The sequence below is a fragment of the Epargyreus clarus genome, unplaced genomic scaffold (genome assembly GCF_041222505.1).
Source record: "Epargyreus clarus isolate Ecla_fem2 unplaced genomic scaffold, WU_Ecla_fem_2.2 ptg000019l, whole genome shotgun sequence".
In the NCBI taxonomy this organism is placed as follows: Eukaryota; Metazoa; Arthropoda; class Insecta; order Lepidoptera; family Hesperiidae; genus Epargyreus; species Epargyreus clarus.
The window spans coordinates 9910598-9936071 of NW_027332227.1; the positions used below are offsets into that span (position 1 = coordinate 9910598).

General features: G+C 33.5%; 2 protein-coding genes across 2 annotated transcripts in view; one reads left to right on the forward strand and one right to left on the reverse strand.

Annotated features, from left to right (window-relative positions):
- RpL24 (ribosomal protein L24) overlaps positions 1-25474 on the reverse strand; it is a 322279-nt gene that overhangs the window by 246203 nt on the left and 50602 nt on the right. The window lies entirely within an intron of this gene.
- The window catches only part of timeout (circadian regulator timeout), a 29347-nt gene continuing 14313 nt past the window's right edge, over positions 10441-25474 (forward strand). Inside the window, exons 1-13 of the mRNA XM_073083306.1 lie at positions 10441-10894; positions 11128-11311; positions 12927-13061; positions 13471-13727; positions 13970-14167; positions 14495-14677; positions 15037-15324; positions 15711-15829; positions 18107-18263; positions 19455-19535; positions 20084-20190; positions 20987-21040; positions 21664-21736. Coding sequence (XP_072939407.1) covers positions 10641-10894; positions 11128-11311; positions 12927-13061; positions 13471-13727; positions 13970-14167; positions 14495-14677; positions 15037-15324; positions 15711-15829; positions 18107-18263; positions 19455-19535; positions 20084-20190; positions 20987-21040; positions 21664-21736 — 2090 coding nt within the window. The 5' untranslated portion in view covers positions 10441-10640. The remainder of the gene's footprint in view (positions 10895-11127; positions 11312-12926; positions 13062-13470; positions 13728-13969; positions 14168-14494; positions 14678-15036; positions 15325-15710; positions 15830-18106; positions 18264-19454; positions 19536-20083; positions 20191-20986; positions 21041-21663; positions 21737-25474) is intronic.

Sequence of the window (25474 nt, forward strand, 5' to 3'; positions counted from 1 at the left end):
AGACAGATGAACGTATCTACATTTTGTCAATTTTACAGGAGAGCAAAAATTGTATGAAAATCGCAACGTAAGCTTTTACGTTGAAATGGTTCATAATAATGATATTGTGAACAAACAATATTCTATGATTAAAAACGTATATTTTGCAAAAAGTTCTTATAGGTCTAACAAATAATTAAAACTAATTTAACGGTATTCATCATACTTTATCATACGTAATTCTGGTTCAATCGAAAGTGTCCCTGTAGTTCCGGGACTAGAATAGGGCTACGGTATCTCCTGCCTGTCGTAAGAGGCGACTAAAAGGGGGCTTCCGGGGTTGCGGGCGGCAAGAGTGGGAGCTCGAACCGCCCGGCCAGCGGCCCCGGGAAGGACGACGGTATGTGTGGTCGCATACCGTCGTATACACCAGATGGTGTGGCGAGCGTCAAGCTCACCTGGGCGGAGCCCGACGGGGCAACGCGCTAAGAGGACTCCGGTTGCGTTCCTTTGGAGATCCCGGAGCCCTCAACGCAGCGCAGAGGTTTTTTTTTGTTTTGGAACCCTAAGTATATTGGTTTTGTAGAATAGTATACAGTATAGTCATAAGTAGGTATATGGCTCATGCTAAAAAGCCTAACCACCTCAAACGGACTCTGTGTCGTTTCGTTCTATAATGAAGTAACATAAACTACTGATTCCAAACCTCTTAAGTTAATTCCCATATTTTAAGTTTTAATTAAATCTTCTTAGCCCGTACTTCAGAATTTTTGCAATCAACTCTACAAACGTAGTCACCTTAGTTATAATTGACAAACTTGCTGCGCCGGAGCGACGGCTGCGGGCCGTCCGCCAACTTTTACTTATGTTTCTATAATTGCTTTTATTACTCTACTACCACTATTAACGTCTTAGGCTGAGATTTATGATACAACTTTACAACATTACGAGTAATTTTTGTATAAGCCTTTGTACTATCACACAATACATTCGGCTGAAATACCTCCGCTACTTGCTTTGTCGTATTAAAGTTAGTTTATCGAGGTAGTAATGTGTATATTTTGTTCCCAAGAAATCAATACAGAAGTAACGCAGGATGTAAATATTTGACTATACTATACCAACATCGCAATTTCCAGTCGTCCTATCTGCTATACAGACAACAATTGCGGCAAATATAAAACGCTCACGTCTTGCAAAATTTAAAATGCAGCAACGCAATTGAGGCTAACTCATTTAGTAAACTGAATTTAGCATAGCGCGGAAGCGAATCACGAAACGGGAAGGCACAAAAAGTAACATAAATGTCAATGGAAGTTACAAGTACCACTACATTAATCAACAAGGCTTTCCCAATAATAAGATACCATTTTTATTAGTTTCGTTTAAGGGTGGCATGGGCCAAGATTGATGATTCTCGTGTCTCCATTTTATTTCCCCGCGGATAATCTCGTTGTCTCCAGCTTAAGGACATGTGAGCCGGAAATACGACAGCAATTTTCCTCCAACTATAGAAAAATGAGGACCGTTTAACATCGTGCATGACTACCCATGAGTACGTACAAAGTTTATCCCGTTGGCCGTGAGTTGAGATGCCAACGTTATTTATTACTAAACATTTATTCTGTACCAATCTAGTCTAACCGTCAAAAAGTATCTTTATCAGATTGTCTACGAAAACCTCTAGAATTTTCTATACATATGCATGAACTTTCAGTTTCTATATAAACACAAAAATAAAATGCCATTTTATAGGCATATTTACTTACAAAGCTTTATACAGGGTGAATTTTTCAAATGGGCCTTCAGGGCCAAATCCGAAACTACTTATAAGCGTTAGCGAAAAATGCTGAAAGGAGTTACGAGGCCGATTTTGATAAAAACTAAAACTGCATCATTCGTTTTTTTAAAATATCTTTTTCCTTAGCCGGGAGTCGAACGAGTTCATTTTGAAAATAAATACACCCTCTATATTATTCCACTATCTGATAGTGTTGCTTATAAGGATCACATTCTGGGCCACATTTGACCCTGAAGGCCTATTTGAAAAATTCACCCTATATAACAAAAAAATCACTTTTATATTTGTCTTCATGAATATTACAGAATCTTGGACAGATAGAATAAGGACTTAATTTCTTACTGAGGGTGACTGGACTGACATCGCTATTTACTTTTGATTTTACTTACAAATAAAAAAGAGTATAATCATTGAGAGAAAAAAGTCTGTTCCTATTTACTTTTATAAGTACTGTCGTACAATAAATCTTTAAAAAGACAACATGTAAGAAGACTTTGTGCGGATTCATTTGTCAAGCGTAAAAACCGATCAGCCGATATAAAGAAGCTACGAGTAAGCTCTGCTTCCGTTTCGTTGAAAGATGTCTTTGCTTGTGCACTGACAAATGGGTGATTACATTCCTGTGACTCGGTTATCTGTGACCTCTATTTTTCCTTTTGTTAGTGGTAATAAAACATTTTTGATGTGAAACATCTATAGCCGCACGTAAAACCGCGACGCGTCGCCACGCTATACGATGGTATATATATACAGTCTATATGCAGTAGTGTTTACGGTGTGGCGACGCGTCGCCATGCACAATCGAATTCAATAAATAGTCATCGTTATCTGGAAAAAAATCGTAATATTTTATTTTATCATTATGACATATTTAGTTCCTATCACAATATGTTCTTTTCTGCATATTACTTTTACAAAATAATGTCGATGTTTCACATCTGCCAGGCGTCCCGTGACGGCTCACATTTTTTTTATTGTTGATTGTATATAGATCTTTGATTGAAGTTAAGGAGCAATATACCTGATGGTTGTAGTCATTGCCCATGTAACAAGTACAACACTGTTGTAGCAACATAATTATATGTTAATTGAAATTGAAATGAATAATTATTGCTATTCATTCATCCTAATTAAGATCCTATCAGATGTTTATTACATCTGATAATATTTACTTCGGTTGAAAGAATATGAAAAAAAAAAAAAATGTAGAGACTATTAAGTTTAAGAAGATATAGATTTATGTTAAACTCAGAGAAGGAACGTTAAGGAAAATGCATGAGACTACGGAAGTGTTTATTATATTTTTTCCTGTACCTATTGTAGACTTAATTCCTATTTTTTACTCTCAAAAATGATATGTATTATATTCATTCGTCTTTTTCAGAGCACGGCATTATAGGTTCTTCGAGGGTGCCGTTCAAGGAAGATTCCACTTCTTTCTTGATTGCATTCCGGCGACTCGGTATGCGCAAGACGGATGACCGGTCCTTTTATAATCCTTTTAACATAAAGGGGCTATAAATCTCGAGTATAATAATACCATATACTTAATTTATTGTACACTTTAAGAATAGAATTTGATGCTGCATAAATTGTTAAACAAACCAGCTGTTCCAGATCCATTGCTTCAGCGTGATCCTAACCCATTATTTTAGATTTTATTTAATCCAATCTGTTCTGCTCCGGTCTATGGTCACACAGTACATACACATTGTATGTATGAACCATAGATTAGTAAAGATACTTCGCCGCCTTGAAATTGAATGAAGCCGCAAATGGCTTATTATAGTAAGTTCTTTTTTTGAATTCTTGACAAATAAAAACATTTTTAGAGAAAATTTACGAATAAATAACTAATACTGCGTAATTTACATGATAAATAAACAATTTATAATAATAATTTCAAATATTTTAGGGACATTTTAGCACGGAGACGTGGCAAAACTTTTTTACGCAACTATTTCAATTCTCAAAACGGGGTACATTTTCTTGTTAGGAGTGAGTAATCTTTACTAATCTATGGTATGAACACACACATGCACACATACATAGTGCACAGTGTACTTGAATTGAATTGTGTTAGAGATACAATGAGGAAATAGATAATTAGATTTGATTGACGCCTCCACAACATCTATCTCTAGGTATTACAGCAATACAGAGTAAGGTTGTTTAATACTAATTTGAAGTTCATAGTAAGATATATGAAGTGAGTAAGTGCTCAGAAGTATAAGAAAAAGTAATAGCAAAAATCCAAATTACTTAATATAAAGGACCACAGCCCTATTTAGGTTTGGTGTCCCGTCCCATGAGTTCGTTGCTATAAATACGACAAAAGCACCTATAACTGTGTACAATATTATGATAATTATCTTATCATTTCCCAGCATAATTATGATAATATCTACTCTACGAAAAAAGCACTATTGGGAATTTAATAGCAACAATATGTTTCATTAAAATATACTTCTTAAGACTTTCAGTTATTAACACTCCTTATTACTCGGTGTTTTGTTTCATGATAAGCCACTATACAACCCTTTCACTGTGTGCACACAACGCAGCATTGAATACATCCCTTTGTATACGTAATAAGACGCTCTTAACGCCTAGCATGTTACACTATAGAGCCTATAGTTTACGAGAAAACTTTATGAACACTGGAAGGTATAAATAATGTTCTTCTACACCATATTGGATACCGAGGGAAAACGCCGTAGAATATTCAATAAGGCGATATTTTATATTCTAACGCCTATTCTAAAACAATTTGCTTACATAACGTAACAAATGACTTTTATGGAAATTGTCCACCGTGAGTTCAACTTTCATTAAGTTACGCTCATTGTGCGCAGAGGTCCCCGAAGAGCATGGAATCTTTTCGTTCCTTAACGGTAGACGGAAAAACCCTTTTTATTTCTCGCAAAAGTTGTACGACGGAAAAAAGTACGATAATACGATAGAGAAATGGTGAGCAAATGGATTTTCCTTTTCGTCAAGTTGTCGTCTGAATCTCTTATTATTATGTTATCCTCATACGGTCGTAATATTGATAGCTATTACTTCAAGGACGCGTGAAAAGAGAAAGTAAGTTATTTCAAATTTATTGCCGTATGTCATAATATATTGGCTTATATTACATAATCACGGTCACTGTAAATGACTTGTAACTGACTTCTAATATAATTAATTGATGACAACAATGACATAATTATACCTATTTGTTTTACAATAAAATCTGAAAGTTTCTGTTGAAATGATTATTCTATAAAGTAAATATTTTTAGTAAGTACCTATTCTGGTGCGAGAGGGATTTATATTACGCTATATTTGTATACAATGTATCCACACATAATTGAAATAGAGACACAGAATCAAATCCACGCCCACGCAGAGTTTACTTTTTAATAAAGTTTTGACACAGCTTTATTCTCATACGCTTTATGATGCCCTTTAAATAAACAAGGAAATCCTTTATAAATCCCTTTGCTATAACCTGCTTGTTGAAGCACAAATCGCAAAGGAAAACCGACAGTCGCCAGAAGCATTCTACCATAGAAAAGCGATATCACCTCTGTCCTTTTACGAGTATCTTCCTATAGGTAGAGCTACCCCTACTTTTAATGCGCTGGCCTACGTAGATCAAGTATGCCAGGGCATTAAAATAGGGGTAAAACACCCCTTTCAACAGTTTTTGATAGAAAAAGCTTTAAAGGTACATTCAATGTTATTGAATATCTCAGGGAACTGTATTATATTATTTATGAACTGTTTCCTTTAATTATATTTTTTGCCCTCAGTAACACTTTGAATAAATAGGTAGGATTTTTTTTTACAAAAAATTGTAAAATACTGATATAGTAAGTTAATATTTCATGTTATTTTATCATTTTGAGCAAGTACTCTTAACTGATAAATATAATCTAAAATATACCTGTCCATGTCCTAAAATACATTTTCTTTATAATGTTTAACGAAATTTATATTTAACGTACTTAAATAAGTACATAAAATGAAACTGATATGTATGTTCTAATAACGGAAATTTAAGCATAGACTGTTCAATACAAATTTTTAAGAGGGCCAAGTTAAGTAGATTTAATTTCAACTATATTTTATCCGAAAACACTTCAATAAAAAGTAATTATATCAAAAACTTCCTAGCTATCTATAAGGGTTAAGCCTCGAATATATTATCGATATAGACATAACGCTGCGTAGGAATTTACTTATGTAGGTAGATACCTACTCACGACCCTCGTGACCCTGAATCGAAACTATAGGTATTTCTTTGCTCAGAAACTATAAGAGTGAAAAATATATAACACACATTTCACCATTCTCTCTAGATAAAATCGGCTAGTATATCTACTAGAGAGAATAGTTTAGTGAAAGATAAATATAACTATGTCTTTAATCATTTTTATGGTTAAATTTTTATTTACTTATTTCCAGTATTTAATTGTATAGCTTTAAGTATTAGCTAATACATAATAAACCTAAATTCTCATAATTATAAAAAAATGCAGATTTTCATTCCTGTCATAGTATTCGTTTAAGTACTTACATTAATGATTTAAAAAAATGTATCTCTACCTATCTACGTATGAGGAAACTTTTAATCTGTTTAATGGAATTTTAATCTGACATAGGTCTTCGTACCTCAGAACCCTCCATCCTCCTTCTTCCTGCCTGAAAATATATAGGTTAGGTTAGGTTAGGTTATATATAGATACATATAAAGGTAAGGCCCTTATGCCGTTAATTGAATGTGTTTAGTCTTTTTTTTAGTAATAACAATGTTGCCTCTGAAATTCTTTGACAGTTCTTTACAAGGGAGATTTAAATATGATCACCACTATTTAGTTATTACTTCCTTGGTTTCTATATTTTCATCAGTAATATCAGTAAAACGAAGATATAAAGATACAGACAGGTATTTACTTTTTTGGGTAGGTACTCGCAGAAGCTGTAATGTTTATAGGAAAAAAGTACCCTAGTCCCTGTAGTTCCGGGACCAGAATAGGGCTATGGTATCCCCTGCCTGTCGTAAGAGGCGACTAAAAGGGGCTTTCGGGGTTGCGGGCAGCAAGAGTGGGAGCTCGAACCGCCCGGCTAGCGACCCCGGTAAGGACGGCGGTATTTGTGGTCGCATTCCGTCGTATACACCAGACGGTGTGGTGATACAAACTCACCTGGGCGGGGCCCGACGGGGCAGTGCGCTGAGAGGACTCCGGTCGCGTTCCTTTGGAGATCCCGGAGTCCTATACGCGGCGCCGAGGACGGCCACCGGGGGGTTTTAGTGCGGTAAATGTCCCACATAACCCCGTGTCACTCCCACGGCACCGGGTACCTTTTGAAGGTTTACCCCTCGAAAAAAAAAGGAACAAAAGTACCCTATATTCATCTTCATACAGTTATAGACAGTAACTCGGTCTACCAAATTTCATAAAGATCATCATATTTGTTGAGCTGTGGAAATGGAAAACACTCATAATATTGAGTATTTACCTTCTTAGGTACCTTTACGCAGAAACTCGTCTGAAACTAAAGTAAATACGAAAAGGATCAAAGGGCGTAATCCGGCAAAAAGGTCGAATTATTTAAACAGGATCGTTGAAATACCGATTTTTTAAAATATGGTAACCCGAATGTTAACTATGAACGTGTCTTATTAATTAAAATTCATAAAACACAATTTTATGTAAATTTAAGATATTATTCCGTAGGAAATATCTCTTTGAAATTAACGGTATGTATGTAAATACCGTTGGTCCATTTGAGTAGTAGTAGATACGCATGTAAATACCCTTATGGAAAATTCTTAGGTAAGTATATATATAACACCTTACAACATTTCCTTTCATGAATAAACCATACATATATACCAAATTATCAGTAAAATTAAAAGTATGTACTTGAAGGTGGTAGAACCCTTCCCCCCAGAGGCGTTCCAGCTTAGTCCTAGCAGCGGCGCGCCTATGGCCGTCCTCAAGTTGGATTATCTAATTCTGTCTGGGTTTGATTATAGATGTCCATGGCCAGCAGTAGCCACTTACCATCAGGTGGACTGCATGGTCATCTGCTACTACTATATTATATAAAAAAAACCTACTTGACATCGAAAAAATCTGAGGTGCATTGCATTCTAACTCTGACCTCTAGAATAAGAAAAACTAAAATTTAAACAACACTGAAAATAACAAGACTGGCACAAATTATTCCATTCAATTACGAGTCTACCATTCAGGGTCGGTTGAAAGACAACAAAAACCATTCGTTACAGCAGATTCCAATAGCCGAAAATACCCCAACAATCTTCAAATTGGTCTGTACCTAGACGTGACTGGAATACCTATTAGATATCACTGTAATGAACGACACCAGATATTTTGTAAGACATCTGAATTATTTTAGGCCTGTGCTTATTTACGTGATCTTTCGTGTAACATAATATTGATATATCTTTCTCAATTTATTATACAACGAACGTACCTAATGTTAAAAATACGTTTGACATGAAATGGAGTACACAGTTAATGTAACCACACGTACACTTTTGAGTGGGAATGTCCCGTTATCAGCTTGTCTGTCCCAAAGTCCTAAAGAAGGAAAAATTTAATTAATGACGATTTATCAGCAAAGTTTTAAATAGGAGGAACTTTTTTTCGGGGAATAATTGCAGAAATTCTATTTACATTTCACCACTTTTTTTTTGTATGTCTATGGGCACTAACCCATGTAATTTAGTTATCACGACATGAAAATATTATGTTTTCGATTTACCCAAAATTGCCTACATAGCGAAAGTTTCCCGTTTATAGTAAAACAAAAGTGGTCAGACTAGTATACTGTGAGCATAGATTAGTAAAGATGACTCACTCATAACAAGAAAATGTACCCAGTTTGGAGAAATGAAATAGTTGCGTAAAAAAGTTTTGCCACGTCTCCGTGCTAAAATGTCCCTAAAATATTTGAAATAAGTATTTATTTATTACGTAAATTACGTAATTATTACGTAAATTAGTTATTTATTCGTAAATTTTCTCTAAAAATGTTTTTATTTGTCAAGAATTCAAAAAAAGAACTTACTAAAATAAGCCTTTTGGGGCTTCATTCAATTTCAAGGCGGCGAAGTATCTTTACTAATCTATGACTGTGAGTACCAAAAGCAAAATCGATGCTATTACAGAGATAGAGTACCGGTTGTGCTTATTTTCGTTGGCCTGTAGCCAGTCTCCCTTCAGGATGCGTTCTGGCACAACATCAGGCCAGGATTACGTTACCTTAATACTAACTGGCATACAGTTGTTTGTACGAACCTCTGAGCTTAATACTATTACTCCGGGCATCAGTACATTGAGTTAGGTGTTAGTTAGGTATCGAAGTTTTTATTTGGAAGTATTACAAACACAAACTAGCTGACTGAATAAGTAATACCTACATCTAACCAGTTTTGTTGTTATTTTTACCTACGAAGAGTAGTATTTGTCGAGCGTGGATATGTAGGTAGGTATTTATGTATTTAATTATTTATGTACGTCTCAGTTTTTGCCGCGCCCTCCGACCCAAACGGTTGAATGGATTTTAACATGTTAGGTGTCGTTAGATTCGTCTGAATTCTGGAAGTAATATTTGCCATATTTTTAAGTAGTGTGGTTTTTTGTTGTTGTAGATAACACCTAATATGGTTGACTCATATCAAGCTTTGTGGTAATACTCCTAATAAAAATACTATGTTTTATTATCTTGGTAGCTACTATGATGTAACTGCTAAGCTAATATAGATATACAAACGTCTCTACGCAAACTAATGCCACGTATTAAGATCTATAGCAATGAAATGGACCTGAATTGACGCATTACGCACTATGTATGTCTCAAGTAGTCGGCAGTCGACACTGTACGACTTAAGTGCGATCGATTTGGAAGAGAACCAAGCCCTTTTTTCTGCATGATATAGGTACTTTTTCCTAAACTGCCATTTTCTAAATTTATTGGTCTATTATCTCGCTAGGTACTGGTGGAAAACTATTGTCTTAGATGGCCTACAAGACTGGCCAACTGTTTACGTACGTACCTACTGTACTTACATTACAATTTATGATCAACTTCAGGTAGGACTCATGTGCCAGTTTGATTTCGCTACTTATATCTACTACAAAGCTTTCTAATAAAAAAATGTACCGTTTATTTGAAAGTTTATTTTTATGCCTTCTTTTTTGTTAATCTGAAACTCAGACCGAAAAAGATAGATAAAGCCTAGTGGGACATTGCATTGAAGAACAGTAGGTACTCGTGACTAACTTTGAACGCCACGCATATTTTATACTAATTGAAAATTGCATGTCTAATATTTTTGTAAACAACACGCCACAATTTTTAAATTTTCTTTTTATGAAATTGATCATACAATATAACTGGGCAGCCGAGAAATTTTCTTTACATTGATCGCAAGTTTTGATCAATATATTTTGGTATATACCTGCCAGCGTTTATTGTAATTAGGAAGACGATTGATTATTTATTACTTCTTAGCAGTAATTAACATACGACCTATTTAATAGTTAATAATATTTGGCAGAATTTCGATTTTATCTTCTCTACTCGTTTTTAAGAAAAAAACGACATGATACGTCAAAACATTAGTTTCGCGGGCTTTTAAATGTCATGCTAATAATAAAACTTTATTTTGAATTTAAGTTTATACGTGCAAAATATTTAAAGAAAGTGTCTAAGCAATATATTTTGTGTGAACAATGTTAAAGGACCTTAAATACGTGGAGTGTAATGTGTGTGTGCAATCTGCGTGTGTTTAAGTTATGAATTGTGCGATATAAGTAAGGTTAATTTTGTAAAAATGACTTCGCTTCTATCAGCTGAGCTTTCTGCTACTTGCAATGCCTTGGGAACTTTAAACAAGAAGACTGGAAAGTATATGATAGATGACTTTACACTTAATACTGTTAAGGACTTAATTAGGTACTTGAGACGTGATGGAGAAGACCATGAAATTCGAAGACACTTCGGTCAAACTAAAGTATTACAAACGGACCTTTTGCCAATGCTGGTCGATCATTGGGAGAACTTGGAACTCTTTGATGTGACCCTACGGTATGTATAATTTTAAACTTAATAAAGTATTTTAAACTACTTCAATAGTACTCAATACCTCGAAACACTAAAAATCATAATGACTAGACATAAATGTTTGATTTTTGTAAATACATGATTTAATCTAGATTGCTTAGATAAACCTGTATGTCTCTGGATATTGTCATATTTCTCCTACCATTGGTATTTTTATTTATTTACTGTAAAAGTATAATACAAGCATTTATTTACAGCCTAATAGTAAACTTAACAAATCCAGCATTACTGCTATACAGAGAAGAAGTGCCCGTTGAACGGACAGCCAGACACAATTATTTACAAATACTGTCACATTTACAGTCATACAAAGAAGATGCATTTACCAAAGTTGAAATATGGCAAGTCTTTGTAAAAAAGCTAGCTAAGATACTAGAAATTGTAAGTATAAACTAACGGTCTTATTCATAAAAAGTTATAGCACACTTATAACGTTGCTATAGTACGATTGTCAAAAAGTGTTATTCATAAACGCATTTTAGGCACTAAACCGTTCTATAAACCTTCTATAACTTATAGAGGCCAGAACCCTACTATAACAGTGCTATAAGGCAAAGATGGCCGACTCTCAACAGCTGATTCGTGATTACTAACCTAATTGGACAATACGTTTTTAATAAATTATGTCAATGTCCATTTTGTATACAAACTTGAAATAATTTATTTTAATATCCGATAAATAACATTATTATATCACTATTTTAAATTACAATGCAAATTTTACAAAGCTTAGATTATTAAAAATCTAGAAAACCATCCACTTCGAAGAACATTGCACCAAAGAGTGATCTGTTTTCATTAGACTATAGGAAGCGTTATCGCTTTAATAAATCGACGGTAAATTTTATAATTGATCTCGTACGTAATGTTCGTAAATTAGATCGCAGAGGTCCTGGTACACCTTCTGAAATACAGGGTTTACTGCCATAAGATATTGCGAATGTTTACAAAACGAAACTTAATTGAATTTAACTTTATATAATTATATCAATATTACATAAAACATTAATATCCAACCAATTTTCACTCCTTTATCTTTTAACAACTTTTGCTTCACATCCCATTTTAACAAATAAAATATTTTTAAATTCGCGGTATTTACAAATACAATGACACTGACATGTGATTTGGTTTTATCGACAACCCATTGACAAGAATGTCAAGACAGAATATTTTTTAGTACGAAATAATGTCATTTAATGATGTTTATCTATGGATATTCGTCAATTTGTTCGCCGAACTTCACTATAATGGCAACATTTTCATTTATAGTTGACTTTAGCGACACATTAGTTATAGAAGGTTTATGGAACGTTTATGAATAAGCAATTTTATAGAACGTTTTATAAGCTTATTGAACACTTTAACTAATGAGTGCTTAAAACCTTCTATAAGCATTTTTTATGAATAAGACCGTAAAATTTATTATTGAATTCAACTTTAATAATAAATTGTCACAATACATATCTCCGCCTAAAACAGCAGTGTTACAATCTACTAAGTTGAGATTGTAAGAGAGAGGCACCTTCATGAGGCATTCTATCTCAGCGCTCAAGAGTAGCATACCAGGACCTGTAACTAATACCAAGTAGAATTTCAATTCTACTTGGTTCTTATAACAGACCATAGATTAGTAAAGATTACTCACTCCTAACAAGAAAATGTACCCAGTTTTGAGAATTGAAATAGTTGCGTAAAAAAGTTTTGCCACGTCTCCGTGCTAAAATGTCCCTAAAATATTTGAAATAATTATTTATTTATTACGTAAATTACGCAGTATTAGTTATTTATTCGTAAATTTTCCCTAAAAATATTTTTATTTGTCAAGAATTAAAAAAAAGAACTTACTAAAATAAGCCGTTTGTGGCTTCATTCAATTTCAAGGCGGCGAAGTATCTTTACTAATCTATGTAACAGACCTACGGGCAGCCACAATCACGCCAATTACAGACTCATATGCCACTTCTACTTTATAAATAGTAAAATATGTTTTCAGGATTGGTCAGAAAGAGATGAAGATACTGGTCTAATAATAGAGAGGATCTTAATACTCATAAGGAATGTTTTACATGTACCTGCCGATCTTGATAAAGAGCGCAGACCAGAAAATGATGCTAGTGTGCACGATCAGGTAAATTAATTATATCTTGAAATTTGTTGATATTGATTGAAATATATAAACACTCTCATAGGTCATAATGAAGTTCTTTTTACTGCTATTGATAAAATTTATAGTGGTTATTTTCATAATAAGAAACATGATGATTAGCATTCTCAACCTATTATTGTCTTTCTACTTTCCATAGGTCTCATATTAAAGTAAGAGGAGCTTAGGCTATAGGCCACTGTACCATGGTCAGCCCACATGATCATTTTGGTACACTTAACACAGTTTGAATAACTTTTAAAGAACTTTATAGCAAACATTATAATGTGTTAGCAATTGCTTATGAATTTCTATTACTCACATAACTTTAAACAGGTATAAGAACTCTTAATTCATCATTCAATTTATTGCTAATTGCAATTATTTATTTTAGGTATTATGGGCTCTAAATCAATCTGGGATACTAGATATAATTCTATACATGTCTTCAGAAAATGAGAAACAGTACTTCATGCACATCCTTGAAATAATATCCCACCTGTTAAGAGAACAGAATCCCACTAGTCTAGCGGATGCTGCATTACAAAGAAGCGTTGATGAAAAACTAAGGGATGATCAGGAACTTCTCTCGCTAAGGGTGTCAGAAACAAAACAAAGACTGAACAAGGTCAAACAATACTCCGCTACTAGGTAAAATTGAACTTTTGATTTTGGTACTCCCACGAATAATTTTTAAAATACTCCTAATATGTCAAGAAAGTTATGTCATACTTGGTAAACAACACACCTCCTTTAGCAATTGGCCTTTTTATATATTTTTTTTATTTTTCATTATCATTTTAAGGGTATAAAAATTAATGGTTTTATAGGCGGCCCTCTTATCATGTTTTCCATTGTTTTAGCTAAATAATTGTGTCACTTCTGATTTTTAGGCACTCACGTTTTGGAGGCACTTATGTTGTGCAAAATATGAAATCTATATCGGACAACGAGTTGATATGCTTGAAACCTTTAAATAAAATATCTAGTCTAAATTTTAACGGAAGCACGAAGACAAAATTAGTTAAGCCTAAAAACCGAAGGCCTGTAGAGAGTGGGATATTGGAAAGGAGATCAGCTTTTGCAATTAGGTATGTGATTCCGTGCTACTCAAAATATCTCCAGACTTTGACTTTAGATGGATTTTAAAAATTATTAACCTTATTTTTTTCAGGAGTGACATCTTTAGAAATAATTCATAATTAAAATAAGAATATTTATATAACTGCTCATATTAAAAGTAATATATATATGAAACTTCAGAACTATTAAATATAACTATTTTTATACTATGATATTATCTCATGGGGTGTTCCAACTTAGTTTCAGAATTTACCTTTAGAGTTTGTTTATGTCTATGAGTTCTGCAATTTTACTTTATTATTATAATGTATAGCTAATATTTTAAACCGTTTCAGACTATTTCTTAAAGAGTTTTGTATAGAATTCCTTAATAGTTCCTATAATCCATTGATGCATTATGTGAAGGATGTGCTTGTCAGAGCTAAAGCACAGCAAAATGACGAATCATATTATTTGTGGGCAATAAAATTCTTTATGGAATTTAACAGAGGACATAAGTTTGAAGTTGGTTTGGTCAGGTAAGATATAATTACGAATTGTAACTATTTCTCCAAGATCCTTTAAAGATTATCAAATTATTTTTTTTTTATCTCAGACTAACTGTAACCAAATGAAAAACTACAAAATATTTGGTACGAGATAATTATACAAATAAGTTATTTTTTTAAGTACATACATAGTTATAACAAAAATGTAAATGATACCATGGATAATTTAGATTATGCATTTGAAAGTTGATATTATCTTAAAATGATATAAATGTAATGAATGTAACCAAATATGTTGAAGTACTACCGGTTAACAAGCTGGTTTATGGACTTAAGAAAATAATCTCATAAATTATAAAAGTTCCTTAATTATTCATATTTCATTTTAGTGAAACAATGTCAGTCCCAATGTTTCATTACGTACAACAACAAATGGAAAAGTACTACGACATGATCAAAGTAGAAAAGAAGAAATTCTCTGCTTGGGTGAGAAGGCTGCACCTTGCACTCAGAGCCTACAAGGAATTGCTTAACACCTTACTCGTTATGGACAAAAGTACCGACCCAGATGTTAAGGAATCAGCTAAGGTGTTAAAGAGTAACATTTTCTATGTTTTGGAGTACAGAGAGTTCATACTTGCGACTTTTCTCAACTATGATGATGCCAAAATGCCAAGGTTTGTTTGAATACTTTACTTGTTGTGCTTCTTCGTCACGTAAGATATAAACGTTATGCCTCCTTTAACTATTTCTGTCGGTTAATATTATACGCGTGTATGTCTACACGGCTATCGAGATTTGAACAAACGAGCATCGTGCGCGGCCGATTGTAAAACTTTAAACACGTAAAAATGTTATTAGAGCTTCTTATTTTAAGAATTACGTGAGTGAGTTAGTTGTCGTGAGTTATATTGTCTTAACATTGCAATTTTGTAATGAAGACTAAATAACTTCGTCCCTAACAGAGGTATCGCGACATATATATTAAATTTGCCAATTTTTATTCAATTTAACCCATTGCAAAGATTTTTTTGCGTTAAATATATAAGAATACTCATTGCAGGTCTTACTTGGTCGATCTCGTCGAGACGGTACATTTGTTCCTGAAAATGTTAGAGCACTATTGCAAGAAAACGGGACTCGTGGTGCAGAAAAAGGTCCGCAAGAAACCGAAATCTAAAAGTAAGTTCCTTAACTCATTAGTATAATTAAATAGCCACGCTTCCGTTGCCAACGGACTCGTAACTAGTAATTTAAAGTACCGTTTAACTACGCTCTTCAAAGGGAGTGTTTTCTTTTGAAGAGCAGCGACGTTGAAATAATGAATTAATGTTTCATTAACATCATAAGAGTACGAAATTAGCTGTGGAAACACGTGCACACGACGGAACAATAATTATGATAGTGTGGCTAACGAAGTGAATAATATTTATTTGTATCAGCTTGTAAAAGGCCTGTAGGTGTGATACATCATATTACATTAATTAGTGTAGGTAATAATTATGCTGGGGAGGTTCACACTTTCATTTTTCAATCATTCAAATATCATATATCTAAAGCCGTACAGCTTAATTTCAAAAGTCTAATAACTAAAAGATATGAGAAAAATAAGAAACTGGTAAATTATCTCATCAAATCTTAAGTATAAACTTCTTTATAACAATATCCATCAGGAAGTCACCACGTAAATTATCCGTGCATATATCCATATCTGCAATATGAGGAGAGACTCCATCGCTCCATCGCATTGCTGGCTTTGAAGGCGAGCTCGTTTTACACCTATTTTGAAGAGCGCTCTGTCATTACGTTTCGGGAATACTCCAAAAAAATCATTCCACATCTTACACGTACGCAGTAATAAAAAACATCGCGTAAACCGAACCGTGGAGGACCGCCATGAGTTCAGTCGATATTAATGAAGAAGTGTGTTATGACGTCATAACTTGCTAATGTACGGTTCTCGGAACACTTACCATTATATAAGTTGAAAGTCGACAAAGCCAGTATGTTCGATCTGTGGTACCACGCTCATACCTATTTCTAGCTTAAAGTAGTTTTTGCGTTTTGGTGGAAAGGTATACTAAGGCGAGTGTCTTAATCCGTAGTTGCAACATATGTGTATATTCTATACAGATTTCAAACTTATAAAAAAGTCCATAGAATACGCAATCCTATGTCCCTCCGGAGGCTTAAGTATTTAAGCTAGCTAAGCATCCTTCTATCGTAAGCCTTATTTATGTACTGTATCAGCGTATCCCATAAAACAACGACTCCCATAACTACATACATAACTAGTCAACTTAGTACTTTAAACTTTGTCAACAAGTACGTTTACAGTTTGCCTAATCATTAAAAGAACTAATCCTATTTTTACGCATATCTTGCAGTCATGTACTGATAGGGTATTATTCAGAAAAAAATCAAAACCGTGGAATGTTTCAGATAATTTTCCAATAAAAATAAAAATATTGTCTATGGTTGTTTATATTTCTATTTGTCTTGGATTTTCTAATGAAAGTATTTGATTACTAAAAGCTTATGTGTACTTATGTACATATGTAAGAATTTATACTTCTTGGGCGTATTAAATAAAAAAGAAGCATGATTTTTAAATGTTCCAATTTTGTTACAATAAATATTATTCGTTACGTCATACAAACTTCATTTATAAACGCAGAAAATATCTTTTTTTCTGTTCATATAAACCGGCTACCAGATTAAAATGAAACAGTAAGGGTAATTTCAGATAGAATTGTTTTAGATTCTTTTATGAGCGGCTTTGAATTTATTCTTGTCGCACACACGATTTCATTGAATTGAATCGTCCGACCGGCGACCTAATTGTCTAACGATGGCAATTGTAATAAGCTTTTATAATAGTAATTTGAGTAACATTGTCGAGAAAACGTTTAAAGATAATGTTGAAATGTGACTGGTAGAGATGCTTTAAAACGGTTTTAATATAAGGCCGATTTAAAATTATTTTTTAAGTTGTACTCCTTTTGAGTGACGATGTAACATATTTTTTGTAGTAGATATGTATTTTTGTGTATGGTAGTTTGCTAATTTTTTTTACACGGGGCAAACCAATTTTATTAATTTAGTCTTTAGGAACGGTGACCCCTCTAAAGTTGATTATAGATGTTTATGAGTGGTAATGACCACTTGCCATGAGTTGGTGTGTCGTTTTTCACGATTGAATATAAGCTATATACATCCAAAACAAACTATAGGTATAGAACAGGGATTCTACTTGAAACTTATTACAGTCACGTTGTCAATGCTAAGGACTGAAATGGTTACCTCATATGTAAGTCAATCGACTTCCCCATGCTTCAACACAAGAACTGTTTAACGTTAGTAATTAGTCGAACTATACTTCTATTACTTCTCAAATGCTCAGTTACTAATTGAACTATAGAAAAGGTACATACAAAATGAAAAATGTATTAACAACAGAACAGAAACCCCAAGCTCAGAAGTCAAAGTCCGTGCAACAGAGCATCCCCGTATGGGAGGAGGTTCGTCCGCAACTAGCGGCGGTGCTCAGCTCCAACATCGAAGAGTTCCCGCCGCCCTTCGACGCTGCCTCCGACGTACCTATAGATCAACAAAAGTATGTAACTTTTAATTTTTAAATACATTGAAGCATAGATCCGTAAAGTTTACTCACTCCTAACAAGAAAATATAACCAGTTTTGACAATTGAAATTGTCACTGTCATCTATTTTCGTGTTTGAAAAATATTAAAAAAAAAATAGTTTTTAGATCATTTACGAATGAAACGATAGTTCTCTGCAGTTTTTCTTCGATTTCGTGTTTTTGCACCACTTAATTGCGCATGTCGGCATTGTTCCGCGTAAATTACACCATGACAGCCATTAAATGGCTGACAGAATTGTTAGCCGTTTAAGCCATTTAATGGCTTACTTAAATTACAAGGCGGTGAGATTTCTATACTTATCTATGCATTGAAGTAGGAAATTAAAATGCAGTCCACCTGTTAAGCGGATACTGCCGCCCAGATGTCCTACATCTGTACTCGACACTATAGAATGATTTTTCTATCCCTGAAGACTGTTGGAAAACCTCTGATAAGTATGTCTCCCTTCCCACACCCTTAAAACCAGCGTACACCAGCGCTTAACAAGGCAAAAATAGAACGTCGATCGATAGTCGTGAACCTACGATTGATATTTGGTACTTTGCCACTCAATTCCATATGTGGAGAATTTTTAACAAACTTTAAGAGAATTATGAGCCGCAGTCAATCGTTGTGTCTCGTCGTCGGGCTCTCGCCGTCGCGTATTACATAGCAGCTATGTCTTAAACTAAAAATCTTAAAGTATCACGTATAAGACTCGCTGTTTACATCGTTATCCAACTAAATATATTAAGCGTAGACTTCAGAAATATGTACTTAACCAACATTTATTTTAATTATTTTTTACTTTGTAGTGTAGTGTATACAAATATTCGATTCAAATATTTTTTCGTTCCTTCGTACGATGTCTTAATTCCAATTTGTTTTTATCAAACTACGGCTGCTAGTTTCCCTCATAAATATATTTAAGCAACTACTTTCTTGTGTTGTAGTGCCCTTTTCGAAGAAAAATTTGTTCAGATTTACAATTTTAACGAGCTCGTGAAGTACCCATTGTATATTGCAATAACAAAAGTTTCAAGACTACCTAATTGATTGTTCAAACTAAGTTGTACCTTCTCTGAAAATAAGTTGTGTTTTAAGATTAAATTTTGATATGATTACAGCACCAACAGATTCATTTTAATTTTCTTTTATATTCAGGGAGGATTGTATGAAGAAAATTCAGAAGCTTATGCGGGAACACAAGTACGAAAATGCAATCGGAACTTTCAGAGCTGCGAGGTATGTGTAATATACAAATTAATTGAATTGAAAGCAATTGAAAATAAACAAAAATGCGTGTATGTGCTATCATGTTACCACGCAAGAAGTTATACTTCTTTGGCGTAATAAATATACATTGGTACATGTCATATAGTATCGTATAATATCTATAAATCGATAATAATTAAATATTATTATCTTAACGTAACGTTATACCGTAATCGTTTCACCGACCTGCGTGGTGGAGCAGTCACCAATTCACCATACCGGTCTGACGCGCAGAGTCCTGGGTTCGATCCCCGGCCAGACAGATCTAAATGATGAATTTAAATTTCTTTTTCTGGGTCTAGGTGTTTGTGTATTTGTCTATATGTGTGTCCATGGCACCCACGACACACGGAATCCTAGTGTGGGGCTGTGAGTGTAGAAAGCGTTTTCTTTATTTTTGTTTTTGTTTCCGTTACGGACATCGCTTTATCTATACTATTTACCTCTCATAGCGAGCCTGGAGAAGTATAAATTCAATAACTACAATTAATTTAATAAACCTATTTATTACTTATTAGGGAAGTGTGGCCCGAAGAAGGGATATTCGGGGTCCCGGGCATAGAAGCAGACGAGGAACTGGATATGTTAGAAACTATATACAGCACGGATCTAGGGGTCGAGCTCGGTAAGTAAATCATGATAAGTGTTTTATATCCACATTACATCGGGGTTCGGGAAATTTGCCTCTACATAAATATTGGGGGATCGACGAGTCGCTTAAATATTTGTATCTAAATCTTGAAAATTTGTTTATTTATTCGATATATTTTTACCGTGCTATGTCTGTATTAGATTTACTTACCACGGTGTAGGTATCTCGTTATATAATCCAACAAAATAACTTTTTTTTAATTTTGTAAGTTCTTTTTGATCTAATTTTGCTACCAACATTTTTGTATGCGATCTAGAATACAAATCCGCCATTGAAAACACCTCATTTCGGCCACCAGTAATGCAATATGTGTCAATCAATAAATCAAGAATGCTAAACAAACTGAAATATATGAGGAAGTAATTTCTTTACTGAACACTATCTGGTTGCGATCACTTAAGTTATCGATTAACAGATTTTTTGTTACTAATCGCCGAAATACTCATTTTTTCTTTAAAAATGCCGAATAGGTATGCTAACAAGGTTCGACATTTAATGATTTAGCATTTAACATTAGCGAGTGTATAATTATGCCTCAATTTAATATTCCTTTTCTTGAATACGGAATAAAATATTACAATTGTGCTTTAATTATTAATAACACACGCTAAAAGCTTAATTATCCGCATTTCAATTACAAAAGTTCTTAAAAACGGATTTCTTTTATTAAGAATAGAAAATGTTTCATGATTGGGAGCGACATTACAGGAATAAGGGCGCATTAATTCTCACAAAACCTGATAACATAATATTTAATGCTCCTTTCCAGAAAATATGGAAAATGGAACGGAAACGCAGGAAAATTCGGAATATGATGAAGAAGGTAAAACGACTTAATATAATTTCTTACGTTTAAGCTCGCAAAGGAAAATTATCTACAACGTCTGTATTCTTGGAAGTAACAAAGTTATAAAAATGTTACGTATCGAGTGTACACAATTTGTCGGGTAAATGAGCAATATACCGTACAGCGACTGGAAATACCAAAAATAGGCTTCATTTTTCATGTTGGATTAAGAAATACGGCTATTATTAATAATATAATTGTTATTCAATTCTATATAATATAATGTAATTAATTGACCTTTAAAAATATATTATGTGGTATGTTACTTTGAAATAAATATTTTAACTTTGACTTTGACCTAATAAATCTATCCAATGTTTTGCCTACCAAAGATTGACATTTGAAAATGACTGCATATTAAAAGTTGTCACACATCGATCTTAGGCAAAAATCGGATAGATTGAATATTAATAACAGGCGTTAGTCGATGTGCGTATCCATCTGAAATAAACGAGGTTGAACTCTGCAGCAATGGTGAAGAATGCCAGCACAAAATGATTTGTGCCTACGCGTAAATATTATAAATTAAAATACTTTACTGTGAGATCTATCAGCTTAGTAATAATATGATGAAACTAAATATTTTCAAAATATTTTAGAAGACGAAGAAGAAGAAGAAAGGACAACTGCTGTTGTTGAAACGGACTTCGATTTCCAAGACTTTGTTCAGAGGTAAATACCACTAAATTAGAGATTTATTGAACAAAAACACTAGTATAGTAACAATAGAAAGAAACTGTGTCGCAGGTGTTTACGCCCATCCCGGGTAACACACTAATTTTCTTATTTCATATGTATGTACATTTTTAATATTTATAATAAGCAAAGTAAGTTTTTTTGTAATCATAATGCATATAGCATAATCATAATGCATATAGCATTTTTAGAAGTGCTTCAGTCTCATCAATCAATTATTTATTAGCTTTGTATAGCCATCGTCTTCTGCTGAGCCATTCACATCTCCCCGAATTGTATGGAAATACCAAAGATATTACTTATTAACTTAGATATTTTATGGGTAAGATCCGTGACCAGTAAAAGAGAATTAAAAGCCATTACCCCGTACAAGACCAATTTGTGGATCAGGACAAAATTCTGTAATTTCTTATCTTGTAGTCCGGGGGACAACTTAAAGCCATTTTGCCTTAAACCATGTGGTTAGTGTTATTAAGATAGATCCGGCCGCGCACAGTGCTCGCATAGCGCTTTTCTATTCTAGTCCTACAGGAAGACGCGTAACGAATTTCGTTCTAAAAATGCGTTATTATAACACATGTAATGTGTTTACAAAGATGTGTATTAACTGATAAACAACCTCTCTATATACCGCCCATAGTACAATAGCATAAACGTCACTAAAGCAAATTCATTCACAAAGTGAATCCAAAGTTCAAAGGTAAAAATATAGCACTCGGCTTTTATTTATCGAGAGACGATAACTCGATATCGATTAGTCGTTACGGGTCGCCGTAAAAATAAAACTCGTTAACTCGCAATGCAAGGCGCGCGATATACGATCACAATCCATTTTAAAAAACCTTTCCACTGGCCAATTTTTTAATTTCTCGTTAAAGATGTGGATATTATTGAAAATTTTCTACTAACATATTATGTTGCATATATTTGACATTTGCATATAGACTTGTTTATTATTATTTTTTAATATTTCATTCTTTACACTTCTGTCGCGTATGCAATTTACTAAAAGTTTTTCTTTGGTATTATAAAGTATAGTAATATTTAACTGACCAGTATCAAAGCTTAAAGGAAGGCATTATTTAAAAATCTAGTGTTAAAAATAAGTTTTATACCCAAATGTAGTTTGTTTACATAGATCTTTATTAACTGAGGAACATTCCCTCTATACCGCCCATAGTCCGATAGCATAATTGTCACCTAAGTAAATTCAAAGTTCAAAGGTAAAAATATAGCACTCGGCTGTTATTTATCGAGAGACGATAACTCGATATCGATTAGTCGTTACGGGTCGCCGTAAAAATAAAACTCGTTAACTCGCAATGCAGGACGCGCGATATACGATCACAATCCATTTTAAAAAACCTTTCCACTGGCCCATTTTTTTAAATTTTCTTGAAGTTTTTTGTTTATAAAATATAGCTATATTTAACTGACCAATATCAAAGCTTAAAGGAGGACATGTTATTTGAAAAATCTAAAGTGTTAAAAATTTGCTTTATAGCCAATGTAGATTATTCACATATTTGTATAAACTGATAAACAACCTCTCACTACCATACTATATACCGCCCATATTCCGAGAGCATAAATATCACCAAAGCAAGTTCATGCACAAAGTGAATCCAAAGTTCAAAGGTAAAAATATAGCACTCGGCCGTTATTTATCGAGAGACGATAACTTGATATCGATTAGTCGTTACGGGTCGCCGTAAAAATAAAACTCGTTAACTCGCAATGCAGGGCGTGCGATATACGATCACAATCCATTTTAAATCACCTTTCCACTGGCCCATTTTTTAAATTTCTTGATAAGGATGTGGATATTTTTGAAAATTTTCTACTAACATATTATGTTGCATATATTTGACATTTGCATATAGACTTGTTTATTATTATTTTTTAATATTTCATTCTTTACACTTCTGTCGCGTATGCAATTTACTAAAAGTTTTTCTTTGGTATTATAAAGTATAGTAATATTTAACTGACCAGTATCAAAGCTTAAAGGAAGACATTATTTAAAAATCTAATGTTAAAAATAAGTTTTATACCCAAATGTAGTTTGTTTACATAGATCTTTATTAACTGAGGAACATTCCCTCTATACCGCCCATAGTCCGATAGCATAATTGTTACCAAAGTAAATTCATTCACAAAGTAAATTCAAAGTTCAAAGGTAAAAATATAGCACTCGGCTTTTATTTATCGACAGGACGATAACTCGATATCGATTAGTCGTTACGGGTCGCCGTAAAAATAAAACTCGTTAACTCGCAATGCAGGACGCGCGATATACGATCACAATCCATTTTAAATCACCTTTCCACTGGCCTATTTTTTAAATTTCTTGATAAAGATGTGGATATATATTTTTAATTTTTTATTTAAATATTATTTCACGTTATGCTTCTTTATTACTGAATAAGTAATTTCTAGATTTTTGACCGACTTTAAAAAGGACGTTCTATATTCGACCGCTATGTATGTGCTCGATTTTCTCAAAAACTACTGATCCAATTTCGAAGAGGTTTTGATTATTTTATATCAAAATAGTCATACCTATATTTAACTGACCAAAAGCAATGCTTAAACGAAGACATGTTAGTTAAAAAATATAGAGTTATTTGAAATTTTTACACTTTTTACCCGACTGCCAAGGAAGGGTTATGTTTTTCGCGCGTATCTTGTATGTTTGTCTTTCTTTATTTGATCGGATCTAACAAACGGCTGGATGAATTTCGACAGTTAAGGTGTCATTATATACGTCTCAATGACCCGAGTGTCCTTAGATAGGTGTTAGAAAAAAATAAATAAAATGGCGGATTTTTGGCGCGAAATAGTAACACATTTAAAAAAAAAAGTTAACTGAACCTATCGAATAGGGTATCAAATGAAAGGAAATTAAACGGAGATTATGAAAAAATATTTGTATATATATAAAACAGCAAGGTGACTGACTGACTGACTAACTAAATGTCTTTATCATTTTTTAGAAATCAAAGTACAGCCAAAACCGCTCAACTTAGAGTTCTGAAATTTTGCACAAAGGTTTGCTGTATAGCGTAAATAAGTACTAAGAAAGGCCTTTTGGAAATTCTACCCCTAAGAGGGTAAAATGGGGGAAAACAGTTTTTCTGAAATGCTTTAATTTTGTAGGACACACCTATTTATCCCCATCCGAAAAATTAACCCCGTAGAGGGTAAAATAAGGGTTAAAAGTTGATTTAAACAATCGTCAATTTTGAAGCAAACACTATGAAATTTTGTATTTGGCTTGTTGGATAAAAATAATAAAATTCTACCCATTACGAGGTAAAATAATGACCGGAACTTTGAATTACTGAAGTTATATACTTTATGGCGCGTAAATGGTGGATTGTTTATGCGAAATAATAACATGTTTTAAAAAAAGTTAACCAAACCTATCGAGTAGGATATCAAAATAAATGAAGGAACTTAAAAGAGATTACACATACATTTTATTATATATACATATATATAACTCATCGAGATGACTGTCTGACTAAATGAGTAGTGTTGCTGTGTAAAGATCAACGCAACGCAAAGGGAAACCGCAGAACTTTAGAGTGCTGGATTTTTACTCATAGGTTCTTTATATAGCGTAAATGCTATACGAGCTATACGAGGATAAATAAAATAGGATAATATTGTTTGAACATTTTTGATTTTGAAGCAGATACCTACTATGAA